Raw genomic sequence first — 21,848 nt, 5'->3', positions numbered from 1 at the left:
TGTCTAAATTTGGCTTTTTTAGTTTAGCGCTGGTGCTATGAGGTTGATGTTACTAACACACCCTAGAAGTCAATAGTCACTCAAATCTTTTCCATAAACACATCCCCAAAACTTCTCTCAACTCACTCAAAACTGTATCCAGGTCTTCATCTAGGCTGCGTTCAGCTACACGGTCAGGCTATCTTTATAGCTCACACTAAGTCATTCTGTGTCTTAAACCACATTGACAAAGCTGTGTGACTTGGCTGAAGATCTTGATATGGTTTGAGTGGGTTACAAGATGGTTAGTGATGTTGTGAAGTTTTGAGGATGTATTTACAGAAAAATTGGGTAATTATTGACTATGTATTTGTATTTGTTAGCAAAGTTAGCCTTGTAGCTCCAGCACGTAGCTTTAGAATAAACACTTTTGACAGAATTTCCCCACTTGTTTCAATGAGCAATGAATAAGAAACAATTCAGCAAAATGTGAGGAGGTGTTTTGAGTGATATTCATCATGGGGGGCCTAGGACAGGTGGCAGTACAGTACAGTAACTATCCAGTGCTATATTTTAATGACCTGCTTTATGACCCCGCAAACTCCATATGCATTATAACCAGCTGTGATGAGAGCTTGCAGCTCATAACCTCCCTGTCCTTTGAAGCAGTGTCCAAATTTAAATGTACTGTACTGTTGTTTGCATGTACTGTCTGCTCCCTTTCAGGAAACACTGACCCTGTTTTACTGGAAGCCCCTTTTTGCTGCTGGTCTGGCATGGCCAGTGACCACATAACCTTGTCAGCACGTTGCATTTTCTATCAGCCATCAGTGTGTTCTGACGCATTTGCTTCAGAGTGTCTATAATTAACCCAGCAGGGGGGATGTGTGCCATGCCAGAATTGTCCTTTAGGGTGATATACGGGTTCAGGTAAAGGTCCTGAAGGGCTGCCGTCTTTCTGCATGTTGTCAGGGAGGATTAGAATGCTGGATTTTTAGAGACAGAGGGCCTCTAGGAAATTGCAGACTGCTTCTCTGAAGTAGGTGATTAAGAGGAGGCTGGATGTGCTGGGATCTGAAGTGGGAACATCATCAACAAAACACTCAGGCTTGGATCGAAGGGGAAACACATACCGTACAATTCAGAATTTTTTTTATTAATCAGTACCTTAAGCCTTCATGGGTAGATGGAAGGCTTTGGTGACTGTAAGTATGTATGCACTAGTGCCAAAGCGCTGAAAACCAAAGTCTCTAAGCAAGAACTTGCAAAGTGGAAAAATCAAGTAGATTAACCTGTTTCTTGTACATTGTGCTGAAATTGTTGAAGCATGTGTCCTTTTCTTGTGAAATTAAAATTAGTATTCAACTATAAAAACTCACTTAAAGCTCACAATTTAGCGACTATGGCAAACTTCTGTTTCTGATTCAGTAGAAAAACAAGCTGCAGTGGCAGGAAGCAGTGAGTCAAATTTGTACCTGCACCAAACAGCAGTTTTTTTCTGCCTGCTGTAGCCATTCCTGCTACTATCCTTACTATAAAGCCAGTTTGGTTGCATATAAATGTTAAACTTATTCTAATAGGCTAATCTTGTGCAGTTTCAGGTTTCAAATATTCACCTGAAGCTAGAAATCTTAAACAAACAAAAAAATTTTTTAGATATGCTCAGCATGATGAATGGAAATGGCTTTAAATGGGGATTTTTATTAAATGACTGGGAAAGCTGGATAACATCAAGAATGAAGTGATCATTGAATAGTACTCAGAATGACATTTATTCCAAAAATTGTGATCAAATCTCAAGGCAGATAGCTTGAGAAACATTATTATGATCAGATTATTATTTATTATTATTATGTAACATCTTGTGCACAGAATACTCAAAATATAGATATTTTTGTGCCTGGGTTGAAATATTTAAATTCTGCATTATGTTGTTACTGTATATAAAATGACAAAAAAATGTTACAAGTGATTCCACACTTTTGAGCCATAGTGCATAGATAGAGAAATGCATCAAAGCCTGAGACATATGATGAGACAAATTAGAGCAAATTCTAATGGAATGGTCCTTCTGGAAAAGTGTTCATTAACAGTGTCAGATTTCATATCCATGAAGCCATTGTGGTTTATGTCCAGAGTGGGCATTGTTCCTCATTCCAAAGTGTACATTTTGAAAGCATGTTTTAAATAACTTCGGAAGAACCCCTAAAGCTCTTCTCTGAAACCCATACCACAATCTAAATGTGCCTGATGAGTCACCTGTACCATTATTATTGGATAATAGACAACAGCCTCTGAGGGTGGAACATGTACAATAAGGGTAATGGAGAACATGCGTGAAAGGAGTAGTCCTGTATGATGAGAAATTGCAGCAGATGAACAAAAGATATGACTACCTAAGAGGACAAAGAAAAGATGAAAGGAAAAGGAGAGCTCATCGTAAACACGATCCCAGCTGTCTCCTGCATAAGCAGCATGTGGAAAAACTCGGTCAGTGATGGAGGACGGACCTGTCACCACGCCCTGTTAGCACAGCCATGTCGTTATCAGCTCTGGCTTTATAGCAGTCTCAGAGCGCACGCCCTCCAGCTGGCCTTCCTTGTGCCCAGTTCAGGCATCATAAAACTGCTCAGTCTTAAATGTCACTCCATTCCTTCTCGAAAGTGGAAGCCCAGGAGTCTCCGAGGCGGCATCCGGAGAGGAGATTGTGATCTTTTGGCTTGATTTTATTTCTGTGTTTCACCTGAGCAGATTTGTAGATTTAAGCATGATTATTTACTGAAGAGGCTATGGAGATCTGTGGTTCACTTTATTTATTTATTTATTTTTTTAAAAGATAAGACCTGGTGTTTGATTTTAACCATGCTTCTAAATATGAATGTGCGGTGATATCAGAATCATATCTCTCTCGGCAGTTATTTGCTTAAAGAAATATCGGCATCGGGCAGATGTTTAGGCCAGACCAATAGTTCAGATCAGTGTTTGTGCTCCTGAAGAGCTGAATGTTTAGGTGGCACTTTTCACACATTTTAATGTATTTATAATCCTACAGAAATAGATGTTATATCTCTCCGTAATGCTAATCCAGGTGAATTTAGTCCCAGTTTCTACATTTTATAAATGTTTGCCGATCGGCATCAGCAGGTATGTACATGAATAATTTCTAACATCAGCCCACAATTCCCATATCGGTTCATTCATGCTTCTAAACATGGCCCAGGCCTCCTCTTTATCAGCATTTAAAATTATGTGTAGATAGTTTATTCATCTTTAATTGGATTATTATTTAGGGCTCAACTGCCTTTCATGGACAGTGCTTATTAACAATAGCTTTCAAAATATAAAATATGCACAACATAATATATGCTGTTACTGAAACATATATTTTGGAAATAGTAACTTTTGAGAAGAGAAGAAAGTGTTTTTAATGTCAGTGTATTTTAAAGTTGGACTATATTGATCCCTTAGTCATGAAATGTAAAGGATAGCTAGCATTTTCAAATTGTGTAAAAAAAATAATAAGGTGACTTTGTTAGTTTTGTGTGTTAGATGTTTTATTTAAGCAGTAAAAGACGAGAGGGAGTGTGTTACCATGAATAACATCACTGTGATTCGGACACAGGCACAGGAAGGTGAATACAGTAGATCATCACAGCCCTGATGTTATTCCTGATAACACATGAACATGAGTGTTCTATTCTTTTACACAGCAGTTCTACAAAATAAAGGTGAAGCAAAGAAGCTTGGAATAATTTATTCAATGTGCTTTAATTTTGACAATTCCTTCTGCCAAAAAACATAGCATCTTTTTGAGTTACATTGAGGTAGACTTGGTTTTATATGGATATTCACTGTGTATTGACTTTCTGTCCGCGATTTCTCATTAAATAAGTGCCCGAATAATGATCAAACCTACATTTTCTTACTCATAAAAGATAGAGAATGGCCTGCAACCAAATGTATTTTAAAAATGTCCTTCATTAAATTTCTCTGAATGTAATGTTTCAGAAACGCATATGACCAATGCTTTAGTCATTAAGGGACCTGTAAAGTGTGTAACAGATTTCTCATATATTTAGCAAAAAGAAGGCAAAATCACATCAAAACACTTGTAAAGAGAGTGACTTCCTTTAGGCCTATTACAAATACCACTTAGGGGTAGCCACTTTCTTTAGATTTAGTATGATTTTGCATTCTTTTAGCTAAATGCATGAAAATTAAAACTCAGACGCCCACATTGTGCACATTTTAGACTGCTTAATGACAAGTGTTGGTGATCTGCGTTTCTGAATCATTATGTTCAGGAAATTTTTTGAATGTATTTGCTAGTTTCTTTTCTGTCTTCTTAGGAGTAAGAAAATTTAGGTTTAATCATTTTTGGACATTTGTTTATTGAGAAAATGTGGAGAGAGTCTCATGTCATTTTCTGTGTTTGTATTGGTAAAGTAGAAATGTATTAAATGCACTGTTAGTTGTGAAAAAAACACTTCTCAAATCAATCAGATTGTGTCATCGGAACTAACTGTTGCTTAATGTAACAGTGAGGATAATGACTAATTTATATAACTTCTATTGTAGTGCATTTGTTCAACAAAGCATTATAGATGCTATGCTATTGCTCGGTAGACTGCCTTCAATTCTGCCAATCCCCTGCCTTTTTCAGCTGCTGTCAGAGAAGCTGACCCGCAAAGAGAAGGAGAACCAGGAGCTGGAGGAACACCTAGGGTCAGGAGCAGACCTCCAAGAAGAATCTCCAAGCCAGCTTGCACCAGAGGGAGCTGGAGCTGCAGGAGGTCCAAGCGCGAGCATCCGCAGGGGAGAATTCACTCGGGCGGACTCAGGCTGAGTTAGCTGAGCGCGGAGAGGAGGCAGCTCGTCTCAGGCGGGAGCTTGCTGAGCTAGAGAAGAGCTACCAAGAGCTAAAGGCCGAACGCAAGCAGCTGCAGCAGCAGAGAGAAGAGAGAGAGAGCCAGGGTTTGCAGCAGCAGAGTGAGATTAGTCAGGTGAGCCACACATGCAGATTTACAACTTCATTTTTGTGACTGACTGTGTAGATTATGTCGCAGCTTACTGCTCTGTCCTGTGCTTTGTAGCTGCATGCAAAGCTGCTGGAGGCTGAGCGGCAGCTGGGAGAGGTGCAGGGCCGGCTGAAGGAGCAGAGGCAGCTGTCCGGAGAGAAACTCAAAGACCGCGAGCAACAAGTCGCTGATCTGCAGCTCAAACTCTCCCGCTTGGAAGAGCAGGTGAGTGTGGGACTGACAGAAATGGTGCGTCAATTGCTTGAGTGCATCATGTAAATCCAGCGTGCTGTATGTTGTCTCAGGGATTCTAAAACTATTGAAATCATGTTTCTTAACCTTTTGTTGTATTTGTTTTTCTTAAAAAAGGCAAATTAGTATCAGGTACTTTTGCATTTTTACACTCTGCATTCACCAGCTCAAGAATAGTGTTATGACCATACATCTAAACTCCTAATTACGACATTTTTAATCAACTCAAATATAGCTGAGTGAATTTGACCAAATTTAAACAGTATTTTTTATTGAATGCGAATGAGTTAACGGAATATTTATAAACCGCAATTTGTGTTAGAGGCAGGAGAACTATCCTGAGTAGACACCACATTCCTTTCATTGACTATCTCTGTGATTCTTCTGAGTGGAACATAAACACATGCTGGCAAACATAACAATGCTGTTGTGGCTTAGGTTTGAGTGTTGGTAAGCTGTATTTACTCCTATGTGTTGTTCTGCAGCTGAAGGAGGACACCACCAAATCCACAGACCTGCAGCATCAGCTAGACAAATCCAAACAGCAGCACCAAGAGCTGCAAGCTGTCCAGCAGAGCACCAATGGCAAGCTGCGAGAAGCACAGGTGACTAAACTTTTTCCAAACCTTCATAAGAACTATACTCTGGAGTAGGGGTGCGGGAAAAACTCGATTCTTAGATGCATCACGATGCGGACGTGAACGATTCTGAATCGATTCATAAATGTCAAAAATCGATTTTCTAAATATTTAATTTATAACGTAATGTTGACGGAACGCAAAAGGTGGAACTGGAAGTGGGTAAGTGCAGCGCCCGGACAGTCTGTGGCGGCACATAACAAAAACACAGCTGGATGAGTGAGAAATCCGACCGGCTCCCTCTGCATTAAAGCCAGGTTAGATCAGGAGTCACAACCCAAATGATAAGAAGAGCCATTTTGCCTTTCAACAAAGTCAAACCACCTCGGGAGCCACAACATTTAATGCCCAGTATGTCTCAGTATGGGATAATGTCCTAGTATGGGCTAAAAATATAAACGAGAGCGCATATTTACTTTGCTCTGCTTTAAGCTTTAGCTACAGCCGCTTTCCTTCAATCTCCGGCAGAAAACTTTTCTTCAAAACTAGAAGAGTTTCTTGTAAAATGTCTCAGCATCCAGCTGTTTTACGAGGCTGAGGTCGCTTCTCATTCGCCAGCTTCTCGTTCTAATTTTCCTGTTCTACCTTAAATTCTGCCTTAGGCGCCGAATGTAACTGCTGCACCATTTAAGGTGGAATGGGAAAATTCAAAAGAGAAGCGAGTTCATTTTCGCAACTTTTTGGAGAAAGTCTCTCATTGTAGATTTAACCAACCGCGCTGCTTATAAATGCGAATAGTCCTCCAAATGTTCGTCTTAATCGCTGCTTCTTCGTTCACTACTGGCGAGGCCAGACTTCGGGGCTATGTGACCTGCTGTCTGCTGTCTGTTCTCAGTCGTTGAGAACCAGGGCTTTCACGCTATGTCGCACACTTTGGAGCTGAGATTCAGAGTCCAGTCGGGAAGGATGGCTGTAACGTGCTGCGTGGACACCCATTACCACTGGATCTTATTTCAGGGTAACAGCGTATTTTATCGCAAATGAGTGGCAGTAGCGTCTCTGAATGAGAGCCTTCTAGTTCACTTGTCACATCACTTCCATTTGATTTATTAATAAAAGATATTTTAGATATTTAAAGCAAAGTATTTGTAATGATCCATAATACATTTACATTATGGATCATTACAAATAATTTGCTTTAAAACTACCAAGTTTTTAGACAGTAGGAAAATAGAAATCCTGTATAGAGAAAAAAGATGCATCGAGATGCATCGATAATCGTTTTATAATCGCATCGCAGCCCTCTGAATCGTAATCGAATCGAATCGTGAGGTGCCTAAAGATTCCCACCCCATACTCTGGAGCAGATAGCATCAAATGTGTGTGTGCAATGGTGTGTGCAAAGGCAGCAGTTAAGTGATTGGGTTGATCTAGCACTTTACTAAATCTAACCCTAAACTTAACCTTAACTTCAACACAAAACCTACATCTACTCCTAAACCTAACTCTTACCATAATGTTGTTAATAATCCTTTCAGTATCACCAGAAAGTTAAGAATGAAAGTGTGGCATGTTGAATTACATGGGATATTATTAAAATGGCAGCCCTTGCATTTTGAAAATTGCACTCTTTTAATATTGCAGTTATTATATAAAAAAAATTAATTGCTTAGCTGTAAGAGCCACTGTTGTATATTATGCTGTATCTGAAAATTACAATGAAATGGTGTTTATCCTAATATTAAGATCTGGGTCTTACACCTAGGACTGTACTAGACATTACGCCTGGGCCATTACTAACAAGATGTCTTGTTAATCTTAAGTAGTGTGCAGCCTTTCTCCAAACATTTTCTCAGCTCAAGTGTCTTCTGTGTGGTAGAATGACTTGGAGCAGGTGCTGCGTCAAATTGGAGACAAAGACCAGAAGATCCAGAACCTGGAGGCACTTCTGCAGAAGAGCAAGGCCAGCCTGAGCCAACTGGAGGCTGAAAGAGAGGATCTGTGTGCCAAGATTCAAGCAGGAGAGGGAGAGGCTGCCTTACTCAACCAGCTGCAGGAGAAGAACCACATGCTACAGGAACAGGTGCAGGAAACCTAAGAAATTTAGTTTGTTAAATGTGGGATACAGGTATAGACCTCAAGTACATTCTTTTTGATAGGAAATGTCTGCCTTGCGGTGTTAGAACTGTCTCTCCACACAGAGTAAAATGTCTTGTAACTCGCTTACCACTTTCTGCCCACCCGCAGATAACTCAGTTGACAGACAAGCTGAAAAACCAGTCAGAGAGCCATAAACAGGCCCAAGAGAATCTCCATGAGCAGTTGCAGGAGCAGAAGAGCCAGCTGCGCTCAGCACAGGACCGCTGCCAGGGCTTAGAGAGCACTGTGACTGATTTAACTGCTCAGCTCACCCAGAGCAAGGAGAGAGTGGCTCAGCTCGACACCCAGGTACTTTATATGACTTATAGAACATTTTATAAAGAGCTTGAAAATTCAAAGCTGAAAGGCTGGTCAGATGAGGTGGCTGGTTCTGATGCAAGCAAAAATGCACAATACTGTAATTTTCTTGTTGAGCAATGTATGTTACCTGATGCATATTTTTGTCTCAGCTGAAAGCCAAGACAGAAATGCTACTGTCTGCTGAAGCTGCAAAGATTGCCCAGAGAGCTGACCTTGAGAACCATCTAGAAACTGCCCAGAATGCACTGCAGGATAAGCAGCAGGTACATAAACAATTAACTTAAACTTATTTATATTCACTTACACTTCCACATTTCAGGGAACAAATCTGATAAAGGGAAATATTTCAATGACTGGGTTTTCTCTAACTCAAGGGCTCATAGACAATCCAACACTATGCATCTACTGAATTGTACTGAATAGTTGATAGATAATTGAATAGTTGATTATCAAAGCGTTTCATCTGTCACCATGTCTCTAATTAAATGGAATGGAAACGTGGCATAATTTCACATTTCTCTTTATTAATAAACCAACTTTTAAACTTTTCATTTTTTTAATTAATTAAAGTTCCCTGTAAAACAGATGTGATGTTATCAGATTAGGATGCCATTGGCTCTCTGTGTTTGTAAAATGTTAGTCTGTTTTGAGCTGCTAGTGAGCAATGAGGGATGAAAGCGGAGAGTTTGAAACTGTGGAAACAATTAATACCTTTCCACAAAGACGGCCGTGCCACGATAAAACAGCCAGCACAATTGTAACTTTATTCAAATCAAAAAATTATGTACAACTGCTACAATAAAAAATACTCTTAAAAAATAGTAAAAAACGTGTGTATAAATTATGACCTGCATTTTATGGTTACTGTGTAAGGGATTAATTTCTCTCTGTTCGTGTGTAGGAAATAAGTAAGGTCCAGGCACAGCTGGAGGAGCAGGGCCGTAGACTGCAGGAGAAGCAGGAGCAGTGCTCTCAGCTAGAGGCCAGTCTAAAGGAGAGCAAGGACAGGTTGCTGGCTGCAGAGCAGAGGATCGACACCCTGGAGAGCCAAGCCAAGGTCAGCCATGCCTCACTTTTCTGCTGAGTCACATCACATCCACCAAGCTGCAAACTGTCACCTTGGTCCGTTAGGACTGAGAATTCACATATTACTGTCTGTCCTCTACTGTCTGCGTCATGGCATTGCTTTGTGTTTACATTTTAAGCACAAATGTTCATAAGAGCAGTGTCCTCTGTTTGTGTAGTCTAAATGAGTGTGTATGTATGGCAGAAAGCAGAGGCTGAGCTGACAGAGCTGCGCTCAGGGAGGGAGCAGGCACAGAAGGAGCAGCAGAGACAGCAGCAGCACACCAGTGAGCTGGAGAAGAAAAACAAAGAGCTCAGCCGCCTGCTGGATACTGAAAAACAGGGGTAGGCCTGGCCTTTTATGTGCTACCCCTATATTGTAATTGAAATATTGACTTTTGCATGTAATTTATTTTTAATAAATTGCAGGGCATGTTGCAAACACAACGTGTAGTAATGTAATCTCTAAGGTTTTTTTGTCCATATCGTGCAGACCTGTTACACAGACCTGCCTTCAAATATTGATTCTACTGTATGATGGGCGAGAAACTACTTTAGTTATGGAAAATAATTTAAATTTCTAGAAACTTTTAGACAGTGGATTACTCTAGATTTTTGCGTTTGAATCTTTGTTTATTTGAGCTGTCTCATGGCGTCTCTCCTTCCCTCAGGGCTGCAGCACTGCAGGAGGAAGTGCAGAAGAAGAGCTCAGCTTTGGCAGACACACAAAAGCACCTGGAGAAGCTGGAAAAAGAGAAGATTGGCCTGCAGACCAGCCTAGACCAACTCACCAAGGAGGGGCAAGTGAGACAGGCTGAGTTAGAGAAGAAGCTCCAGGGGCAGAGTGTGGAGCTCCAAAAGGCCCATCAGGAGAGAGACATGCAGGCTAAAGAGCTCATTTCAGTAAAAGACGCTCTGAGTAAGGCCTCTGCAGCCCTAAAAGAGAACCAGACCCAGCTGGAAAAGGAGAAGAAGAGCAGCATTGCAGCCCTGGAGGGGAAGGTGGGTACTAAGAAACTTCATTTGCCCAGAGGAAAATCGACTTTTTCTGTAGCTCTTTTGTGTTTTAAAGTTGAAGCATTAATTCACCCATGGCCATTTGTTACCACGATTAAGGGGTGTTGTTTGGTGCAGCAGAGTGGCTTATTGCTTTAATAAAATGGTGACACAGCAGTATTAAAAATACACCAACATTCAATAAATAATGTATTATTAGTAGTAATCACAGTAAGCAGTTGATCAGCTGACAGTGTAGTTTGTTAAGAGAAGACTACAGTTGCCAAACAAATTCACAAAGATTATCCCATAAACAGCACAATGATTTTTAATTATTTAATCTTAATACAGAATTCAACTGACTGGTGCGTTCATAAGTGCAAATATTTGGTCTGTGTTGTAACAATGCTGTTACTAAAAAAAGAGCCATTCATAGTGCAATATTGTCAATATTCCCAAGAAAATCAACCAAGAAATTAATAAAATTGCAAGTTGATATTAACTGATAGAATACGATGACCAATATATTGGCCAGGCTCTAGTCGTTACATCCTGAATGATTTTATATGGTGTATTGGTGGGATATTTGTTAAAATATTATTGCTAATCCCCTGTGGTACATTGTAATAATATGCATTGAATGTAAACAAATAATACAATAAATATGGGCCTTATAAAAGTATTAACATATAAACTGTTTCTTCCTTTCTCTCTTTCAGGAGAAAGCTCACAAGAAGGCCCAGCAGGAGCTTCAGAAGAGTGCAGAAGCTACATCTAAAGAGCTGAGCACGGCTAAATCTCAACTGGAGAAAATGGCAGAGGTGAGAACTGCGAAGACATCTATTTATGTTCTTACAAATATGTGTGTGGCTAACTGTTTCTTGGCAAATGCAGCCAAATTTGAAATGGTTTATTTATTAGAATGGTATTGGGTTTAGGTAGAGAAGGGGCTTCAGGCCCAGGTGGCAGCGGTGAATGCCCAGTTGAAACAGACACAGGATGCTCTGAAAGAAAGGGAGAAGGAGGTACAACAGCTGCAGGCACAGCTCAAGACAGCCCAGGAATCCTTCAACAAGGAAGCTAAGAAACTGCAGACTCAAGTGGCAGAGCTGCAGACTGCCCAAACTCAAAAGGTATGTGCTTGATATGGCTTTGGAGAATTGCAGTTTTTCAGGAACTTTTCCAGCTGTAGCAAAAATGTCTGAGCAGTAACTCTTGCACACATGCCTTCAGTGAAAAGCACAGCTGAATTCAAAGCATTCTGAACCACTAGTTTGTTATCTGTCCTTACAAATTTGACAGATTTTGTCCTGGAGCAGCGGAGTCTAGCTCGCTTGTATTATGGGGTCACGTAGACATGCAGAATGAATCTTTGAGTGGGAAGCATGTACTGCATGTCATTTTTCATCTTGTAAATCCAAGGTGTGTATGTGCTTCAGGTGGAAGAGTTTACTAAGCTGAAGGAGCAGATGGCAGGACTGTCTAAAGAGCTGAGCTCAGAGAAAAGTCGCAGTGCAGAGGTACAGAAGTCCTGTGACAGCACCAAGGAGAGTCTGGCCAAACTACAATCTGACTACTATGGCAAGGAATCTGAGGTGTCTGCCCTCCGTCAGGACCTGAAGGTGTGTTTGAAGTTTGTATAAAATTTTACAGCAAAGCAGATATATATTGTAGGCAGGAATACCTTTTAAAATAGAGGTTGTGAAATTATGGCCAATAGCGTTTAATAATATTTACATCTAATGCTTTCTTTCCTTTTAATGTTATTGACCAAGGGTTAGCCATTAGGCTATGGTTGAGCAACTCAGAAACTCAGTGACATTGGCATTAACATGAAAACATTTTTTTAGAGTCCAGATGATCACATAGCTTGTGTTTTGTTGCGTAGGTGTGTGAGGATAAGTTGGCTTTGGCTCAGGAGGAGCTGGTAGCCAGCACCAACCAGTTGAACAACCGTGAGGCCCAAATCCAGGAACTGAAGGCAGGCCATGCTGCCCTGGAGAAGGACCTGAGCAAGAGAGATGAGAACCTCAAGCAGCAGGAGGAAGCACTCAAAGAACTTCAAAAACAAAAGGTACTAGCCAGCTCTATTTAGACTGGTTTTCACAGCATCCTGTGTTTAAGAATTATTTGAGAATTATTAACCCTTAGTAGCATAAAAACATGATATCCTCAGTTGTTTACAGACAGCAGTGGTCTGTGGTTGGTTACTTTACATGTCAGTAAAATGGCCCTTTCGTGTCAAAATAGGCAGTGCTTGGCCATTTTGAGCACCAAAACCTACCAGAAACCTCTCTGTAGCTACCTCAGTAGTCACATTTCTGGCTTTTGAGGCGTCTTTATTTATGACCTGTGGTGAATTTATGTTTATGCAGGAGTTGACTCAGGAGGAGTTGAAGAAGGTGCAATCTCAGGTGGAGGAGCTGCGGGCGGCTCAGACTGCACTAGAGAAGGACCGCAGCAAGCTCAGTGCTGAACTTAAAGCTCTGGCAGACAAGAATGAGAAGGTGAGCAACTAATCTGGACCTGGACTTCTTTCTCTGTCTCAGGCAACTTATTGTACATGATATATGGCTATTTCATGCTAATGTAGGGGTAATAAATTCTCAGAACCTTCTTTGATGAAACTATGTAATGTTTGTAGGGCTGTCATGATTACTTGATTCAAATTTATTACTTAATTAAAAACATAATTGGTTTAAAATTCTGTGTTCTTGATAAATTGGCTTAGTGATTAGTTTGCAAGTAGTCATTATAAAGCCATGTTCAGCAATCTGAACATTGAGCTTAACTAGACAGCAGCAGTGACATGGAAGTTGTAAAATGTAATTTTTTTTTTTTTTAATCTTTGTTTAGCCGTACATTTTCATAGATAATTTAGCTAGTTTTCTGAATGCAGCCAAGTCCATGTTCCAACCAAAGTGAAATTTGACAAATTATCTGTGTTTGACACCAATTTGTATAGATGTGTAGACATATTTCAGAGCTTCTGTGCAACCAAGTCCTGCAGCTCCACTCAATCACTCCCTATAGTCCCCAAGCTGTGTGTCTTTCGGGGTTGAAAATCAGAATACAATAGAATTTGTATTTTGCTTTTTACCTTTGTGTGAGGAAGGCTGTAACATTTACCATTAGGAAATGATGTTAAACATCCGTTCATATCTTTTGCTCTTTAGTTCTTGGAATTTTTATTTTTATAATGTATTTTTGACATCATAATTCTGATGCTTATTACAATTTCAGTTACTCTTTTCTCTTCAGTCCTAGGTCACGACCGTGTCCTGTAGTTTTGTTTTCATGTTAAAGAGGTGACACTCACCCCTTAAAAATATAGTCAGCTTATAATTGGCATGTTCCCTTGTTGTGATCCAATATATTAGATTCTAAAATGTAAAAAAGAAAATCTTGATTAATCGTCAAAATAATCACTAACTTACGTAATTACCAATATAATCATTAGTGACAGCTGTAGTTGTTTTATAGTAAGCTTACATTCAAATAACTCAAATACATTTTTTTAAGAACATCCAGTGCATTTTCCTTAAGAAATATGTGTGTTTTGTGTATATTTGAGTAGGAAGTGAAAGAGCTGCAGGCAGCAAAGCAGCTGTTACTCCAGCAGAAGGTGGATATACAAGGCAAAGTGGAGGCAACCCAGGCAGCCCTGGAGAAGGAGCAGAGAGAGCACCAAACTACCCGTGACTCTATCACACAGACACAGCAACAGCACAAAGCAGAGACTGACAAACTCCATAAACAGCTGGTACTCATCACGTGCATCTCCATACATTCAGCTTTTACTTGTTTAAAATGTAATGCCAGTCATATTGAAAACATACTGAAGGTATTTAAAATACATGTTAAAGCTCATTTGCATACTGGCTGGGAATAGTTCCATAAATAGTACTACACTGTGAAGCTGACGTATTCAATCCGCCACCCCTGCAGTCTGCCATTATTCCAGCAACCTTGTGGTTTTTCTTCTAGGCGTTGGAGGTGAAGGCCAAAGAAGAGGTGGAGAAGCGGAGAGAGGAGGCTGAGACGAAGCTCTCAATGCAGGTGTCTGCACTGAATGAGAATGTGGCCACACTCAAGCGTGAGTGGCAGGGCAGCCAGCGGCGTGTGGGTGAGCTGGAGAAGCAGACGGACGAGCTGCGAGGAGAGATTGCTGTGCTGGAGGCCACCGTGCAGAACAACCAAGATGAGAGGCGTGCCCTTCTGGAGAGGTGTGGAAGTGCTTGGCCTTCAAATCTTTGAATTATTGGAATTATTGGGGGGGTGGGGTTTATGCCTTAAATGCTCACATACCTGCACACTGTTACATGATGTTGCGTTGTATTCTCTAGGTGTGTAAAAGGCGAGGGCGAGATTGAGAAATTGCAGGCTAAAGTGGTGGAGACGAGAAGGAAACTGGATGACGCAACAGCCGCCATGCAGGAGCTGGGCCGAGAGAACCAGTCTTTACAGGTCCACACACATCACAGCATCTGCACTTCATAGATGTTGGGTGGGGTTTTATACATGGATTGCTATGCTATGCTAGGGCTGCAATAGCAATCATTTCTCTAATCGATTCACTACTCGACTGTTATTCAGTTAATTAGCTGATGTGACTATTATGCCTTCTTCAGTTCCTCTCTCGCTGTGCATCATTCAAAGTTCCTGCAACAATGAATTCACTGTCACGCTATAGTCAAAATGTTGCCCACAATGCTTCCCATTGTGTATTGCAGTCTGTTGGAGTGACTGCATCTATCATGTGATAATAGAGCTTATTTACACATACAGTGAATTGACAATACCTAGAAATTTTGAAATTACATTGTCACTTTTTTTTCTGATACTGATATCAATGTGCTATTAAAAAAAGTAGCTATTTTTAGCTGAAGCACTTCACCCACACCTCCAATTTCTGTATGCTTCGGTTGTTGAGATATAAACAGTCATTTAGAGTGGTTTTAGAGAAACAGGTTCTGATTTCTTTTATGGTGGTAGTGATAGCCATCAGAGATTGTGATGTCTACAGCGCAGATATAGCCATTTTATTTACCATCCAGAATTACCAGTGAACCTACAAGTTTTCTGAGTTTTAATATGAAATGAGTTTTTCATATGCTGACATTGGTAAAATGGTGCTTAAAAAAGCCATGCTATTCATGTACCTCTCCACTGTGCATGTAGTTTTAAAAATTATGTTGTAGGCTTCATCTCAGAGCTATCATAAAACAATGTCTCAGGCACTGTATTTGTGGCCATTTAGTGTTATAACTTTCTGTGAGGTAGCTTCTAGAGTAGTGGTCACAAACCTGGTCCTTGAGATCTGCCTTCCTGTGGAATCTATATCCATCCACAGTCTGCCAGACCTGCTCCAGCTGATTAACTTCTCCAGATGCATTAATGAAGACGGGGCAGCATGTTCTGCGCAGGTTAGGACTAAAGTCTGCAGAAAAGTAAATCTCCAGGCCCAGGGTTGGTGATCACTGTTCTAGAGGCATTAAACCCTTCAGGGTTTAATTGGGTTCCTATCCCCACAACTGTAAACAATTCTGACTCCCTAGAACAGACTGTCTCAGATCAGTCCACTTTGAATGACTGTTAATATCTCAACAACTGAATTAGGCAGAAATGTTGAACAATCATTGGAATTCCTTTAAGATTAGCATCTAAAAGTAGGCCATCATGCTCAAACTCTCAACTGCCCTACATGAAGAAACACATGGCTAATAACATCACGTCACGCAGTGAGTGTGTGTTTTTTCAGGATAGATTTCTTACAGGATTGGATTTATTCCTTTTTCCCCTCCAAAATCTGAACCAGCATTTTCTGCTGATATTCGCCGATACCAATGCCCGTTATTAAATTAGTGCCATATTTTTGCGAAACAATGTTAATGTAATTAATGTCATCAACATATTTGGTAATTGTTGCTGCCCTACATTGCACCTTTTCCCCACTCTGTCAGCTTCAGCGCTTCATTTCCTCCAGCGCTTCACACTGTGAAACTGATTCATTGAAGTGCAAACTTTGCGTCCAGCCAAAGACTGGATCATTCTTGTGCATAATTATGTGGTGTCCCACACGCTTGGTCTTTCTACAAACTTTTGTAAAGGTTGACTTTGTTGTATTATCACTGGCATTTCTCACTAGAATTGAGTTGGTTGTCATGGTGTGCTGTGTCTGTTGGTGCAGATAAAGCAGTCACAGTCACTCACGCGGAAGTGGGCAGAGGACCATGAGGTGCAGAACTGCATGGCCTGTGGGAAAGGCTTCTCCGTAACCATTCGGAAGGTAACTTTCGTTCTCTCTCCCTTCCTTTGTTTCTGTCTTTTTCTGTCCCGCCTCCCCCATCTTCTCCCAATGCTCTCTTTCCTCCATGCTCTGTACTCCACCCATTTTCTCTCTCTCTCTCGCTCTCTCTCTCTCTCACCTTACACAAATACACACAGACTGACTCTCTTATTTGATGGAGCCGTTTGTTCTAAGCATCAAAGCACAGAATCAATACTATGTTAATGGTCTACCACAGGGACCCACTTTTATACAGAACCCATTCAAAGTCCTCTGTTTTTTGTTTTTTTCTACTGCTGTGAACAGGCAGTATTGTGTAGAAACACTTTAATCTCCAGTGAAAGCATTGCTGATGTGCTTGCAGCAGTCTAGTTGTGTTAGAGCACTGTGCTTTGAAAGGACCATGATTTAATCAGTCAAATGTCTGAAAACACTAAATTGTTTGGTTGCCTCAGTATTCATTACAAGCAGCGCAGACATCTCAGCTTAAATCAGCAGTTCTTGATTTGGATCTGAGTTTGAGACAGTACCTAGTTAGTCTTCAATTTAAAGCCAAAACGCTTGTACTTCACTTGGAATACAGGTTGAGTTTTTCTCCATGACATTTTAACTGAAGTAATCAGCGTCCTCTGTTGAACTGTAAATGTGGTTTACCTGGTAATACGGGCAGAAATATCCATTGTTTGAATAAGGAACCAGGCTGAAACTTCAGAGCAGAGCAAAGTGAAAAGCTCTTTCTGTAGTACTTAGAGGTAACTTATCCACTGGCTAGTCACACCTATTGCTAGGTCATATACAGTTTGTTGGAATGAGTTCAATCAACATGCCCAAAAGTTGTTTAGCTTGGTGCTGTAATGTCATGTAAAGCCAGTGATGATTTAAGATTTCAGTTTGCCTGCTGAAATAAGTGTCATAACAAGTGCTTTAGAATGAATTGATGTAGTTAAAAATCATGATGTACCTTACATTAAGGCAATGTTTCTCAGCTTCGGTCCTGGAGTGCCCCTTACACTGCATACTTAAATATTTCACCTGCTCCCAACACACATGATCCAACTAATCAGCTCATTAACAATCCCTTCCTGAGTAGAAGTGGGTGTGTTAGAGCAGGAACACACTAAAATGTGCAGGGCATGGGTTCTCCAGGACTAGGGCTGGGAACTTGTACAATAAGGTAATAAACTACTTTACTTAATTTTTTTTAATTTATGACTCCAATCATACATGCATCACTGCTGGTGTGGGTTTGCTCGTGCTTAATAAAATGCTTCTGGAGTGCTAATAGTGCCCCCTTGTGAGGAATCTGAAATATTAATTATTTGAACATTTCGCAAAATTAATGTTAAAACTTGAACCTTTTACATGCTGCTTCTGTGTTTTCACGGTTAAAATAATAATTTGTTGTACTTACTGAGATGAATAATTTTTATAAGCGTTTTTTATTTTATTTTGATGCTAAAACTTTTAAACATTTACAACTTTCAGAACACTAGTGCTACCTGCTCAAAAAGAGTACACACAGCCCTGAAAGGTATTTTTACTTGTTATTTAGGAGTATTGTTTTAAAAAAAGAAAAGATTCCAAATGTTGACATGATATTTTTTTCCCCCGAAACTTATGAACAGCCTGACTCAGCGAGTCTAAAGCCTTGTTGTTCACCATCTCTGTCTCGTCTCCTCCAGCACCACTGTCGTCACTGCGGCAACATCTTTTGCGCTGAGTGCTCATCGAAGAGTGCCCTGACGCCGTCCTCTAAGAAGGCTGTGCGAGTGTGCGAGGCGTGTTATGAGGAGCTGCAGGGCTGACCACTGTCCACCTCCCTGCCCTTCCAGCCTGCTGCTCCTCTAGCCTCTCCTTCACACACTCTAAACTGACTCTCCCCATGCAGGAGAGAAGCTTTACTCAGCTCCACAGGAAGGGGTCAGAGGTGTGGTGGGGCAGCAGGGCTGCAGGGGGGAGGATGAGGAGCTGCCTGCTTTGATCTGCTGACTGGGCTTGAGGTGGCCTCTCTGTTGTGCCAGAGAGGGGGACTTGAGAAAGTGCAGCAGCCAAACCAGAGTGACAGTCCTCATCTGAACAGTGCCTTGGTCACTTCTGGGGCCATTTGGTGCTCCAGAAAATTTGAAAAAAGGGAGAGAAATACAGCAGTGTTGTACGTTTTGGCCCTTTTCCATGTTTATTTGTAATGGAAGTTGTTTTAAATGAGTTTTAACAGATTCTGTCCACTGACTGCCAAGACTGGGAGACTTTTACTCTAAGCTTAAACACAGCAGTAGTGAATGTTCAAGAGTGGCATTCAGGCAAAGGTGTTGTTTTTCTTTTTTTTTAAATGATGTCATAAGGTTAAAATCAGAATAGGGTGAGATAGAGAGATGCAAGTACAGAGGGCTTGAGCTTGATCAGCTACAGCATGCTCTCATCTTAGTGACTGGCTCAGGGAATGTGGTCAGAACCAAAGGCTGTGTACACTGTCCTTAGACAGATCTGGATTGGTGCCAGATATTTACATGAAGGCACAGATGAGCTGTGGAAAAATGTCTAAGGCTTGTCAGAGTCTTTTTCAACTCGGCTGAAATCCTCCTGAATATGTATCATTTTTACAGGCATGTTTTTTTTTTATTATTTTCCAAGTAATGGTGGTGTAAAATACATGCTTGCTATGCTGCTCATATCTTGAATCATGAATACAACACGCATTATTATAAGTTCCTTGGATATGCATGATTTCTTCTCTAATACTTGGTTAAGTATCCAAATGCTTTATTGACGGCGCTGATCCTGTCAGGTAAGGATTACACGAGTCTTGAGACAGCTCCTGTCCATTTTTAGCCCACTCTTTCTCTAACGTTATGCTTCATGTTCGAGTAGAACACAACATTGACATTCCCACATTCCAGGATGGCAACTGTAGGGTGTCTGTATTTGACTGGTTCACTGGGACAGTGACTGGCCAGCAGTATCTCCAGACCTCAATCCCAGTTCTTAGTTTGGAACAGCAGTTGAAATGCTGAAATACGAGTCCTTGGACAAGACTCCTGATGATACATTCACCTACCTCTCTATCGCTTTATGTATCGCTCAATGTAAGTCGCTCTGGATAAGAGCATCTGGCAAATGCAGAAATATAAATGGAAATGGAAAAAGGCGCACAAAAATTCTAGAAATGAACACCCAGAATGTGGAAGAGTGGTTTAGAATGAACAGGAACTTAAGAGCCTGCTACAGTCCTTACCTGACAAGATTGGTGCTGTTATAAAGGCAAGGAGATGTACAGCCAAGTATTAGAAAATAAAAGATGCATTCAAAGAATGTTTTTGTCCAGTGAGCTTATCATCACTTCCTAACTGGTGCATTTTGACAGTACATATGCAGAGTCCACTAATAATCATGAACTGGTTATATGACTTCTCACCAAATCCATCATTTGCACAGGTATGTGCTCTGCTGTTAAGCAATAATTGTGGTGCTGTGGCTGTAGTTGTATGCGTGTACACGTGAACATTTGTATGCAGGAGGGAGTGAGGTGTAGATGCTGTATAGTTTGCCTAAGATATATTGATTGTATATTGTGTAAAATGTGGGCTGCTAAAGCACTTCTGAAAGCAACCTCTTCAGTGTTCCTGGGGCTTTCATTTCTTAGGCCTCAGCTATCACTCTCCCTGCATCTTATCAAGTCATCTCTCACTTCCAGCCAGCGTGAGGAGCGTTACGCATCATTTACGAGGAAAAAAAACCTCCAATGAAGACCAAGATGCAGTCACTATCTGCTTAACCTGTGCACTGGACCATGTTGACATCCATCCATGACAAGTGCTCGTATGATGACTGTGGATTGTCACACATAAGAAACGTTAGCATGTAAAGACTGTTTGCACAGGTGCACCTGCTGTATAGTTCTTCAGCACTGTATTGGCTGTTGTATAGCTAATCCACAATCTATTGCTCTATAGGCAGATGGTGGGGGTGGTACCGCATTTGAAGTGCATGCTTACAGTCTTACACATTGCAGTGTCTTCTCTCTAACACCCCCCCCAAGATGTAACAGGAGCAGCATGTATGTTCACTAGTATAGACTCAAAATTCACTTTGTTCTGCCCCACCTACCTCTCGACTGTATAGTCCCCATCATTTGTTCTACTTTATGCCATGAGCTTTGATGTTCCACTCACAGCCTTGGTAACACTATAGGTTTTGTCTCTCACTCTTTCTAAGTTATTATGAAAGAAAAAGTCTGTTAAAGATTTGCTAGTGATTTGAATGTTAATTATACTGCAGATTACAGATCTCTCACCATCATAGTGCCATAGACTGCCTGGTCTTGCACTTACTAGCAGCCACAACGCACTATCATTCCTGGGGATTAAAGCAATGCTGTAATTATATTTGCAAAGTATTATTCAGGAAAAAGATCATTTTATTAATATTGTACAAACATGCTTGGGGGGAGAAATAAATCAGTCATTTATTATGTAAAGCATCACTAATGTCCATTTTAGAAGTAACACTACACTGTAATAGATTGTTATCATGTGCGTAATTGTGCATGAGTTGTGAACCGTTGCATTTCTCATCTGAATAGCAGGGTGTTACTGTGTGATCACGTGAGTGTGCCTTAAGTCGCGCTTTCCTACCGTCACGTCTGCTCTTCATCATGTGGTTTGAGTCGAGAGCCTGTACGCTCAGATTACCACTAACTGCTGGTATGGAAAGACTATCTGAATGGTTAGATGATGTCAGAACAGATTATGAACATAATTTATGTCCAGAGGTATTATTTGTTTTCTAATTTTTTCATCAATATGTTTGAGTAAATAAAGTAGGTGTTTCTATTTTCACTTGCTGTGCAATGTTTGACTGAATCCCACCATCAATGCATCATACACACAACACTGCAATAAGTAATTACTGAAGATAGCATATTTACAGTCGTATGCAAATGTTTGAAAACTCCTGGTCAAATCGCATGATTTGATAAGTGGAAATAACATCCTTTACAGCTGGGAAACCTAAATACGTAGTTTTTTTTGCAAATTTTAGGGCAAAATTTAAATTTATTTGCTAAGTTGGGGGGAATCATAATATATAAAAGGTCATAACTTTTGCACAAAGCTTATTTTGTTTAATTTTTTTTTCCAATATGCTAAATTCAGAAAATAAACAGTAATTGTGCAGTGAAATGTGCAGAAGTGTAGACAGATCAAAACATCATCT

At 40.5% G+C, this 21,848-nt stretch overlaps 1 protein-coding gene across 1 annotated transcript in view; it reads left to right on the top strand.

The window, feature by feature from the left end:
* eea1 (early endosome antigen 1) overlaps window positions 1-21,472 on the top strand; it is a 31,423-nt gene extending 9,951 nt beyond the window's left edge. The window contains 20 exon segments of the mRNA XM_036584754.1: window positions 4,643-4,702; window positions 4,704-4,982; window positions 5,073-5,222; window positions 5,735-5,854; window positions 7,707-7,910; window positions 8,075-8,275; window positions 8,437-8,550; window positions 9,189-9,344; window positions 9,558-9,697; window positions 10,024-10,354; window positions 11,068-11,169; window positions 11,287-11,481; window positions 11,788-11,970; window positions 12,237-12,422; window positions 12,724-12,855; window positions 13,926-14,111; window positions 14,336-14,574; window positions 14,695-14,815; window positions 16,539-16,637; window positions 18,320-21,472. Of these exon segments, the coding sequence (XP_036440647.1) occupies window positions 4,643-4,702; window positions 4,704-4,982; window positions 5,073-5,222; window positions 5,735-5,854; window positions 7,707-7,910; window positions 8,075-8,275; window positions 8,437-8,550; window positions 9,189-9,344; window positions 9,558-9,697; window positions 10,024-10,354; window positions 11,068-11,169; window positions 11,287-11,481; window positions 11,788-11,970; window positions 12,237-12,422; window positions 12,724-12,855; window positions 13,926-14,111; window positions 14,336-14,574; window positions 14,695-14,815; window positions 16,539-16,637; window positions 18,320-18,442 (3,321 nt within the window). The 3' untranslated portion in view covers window positions 18,443-21,472.
* The last annotated feature ends 376 nt before the right edge of the window (window positions 21,473-21,848 follow it).

The sequence above is a fragment of the Colossoma macropomum genome, unplaced genomic scaffold, assembly GCF_904425465.1.
Source record: "Colossoma macropomum unplaced genomic scaffold, Colossoma_macropomum, whole genome shotgun sequence".
Lineage (NCBI taxonomy): Eukaryota > Metazoa > Chordata > Actinopteri > Characiformes > Serrasalmidae > Colossoma > Colossoma macropomum.
Note: the sequence above shows the minus strand (reverse complement) of the source record. Positions and strands in the feature narration are given on the sequence as shown.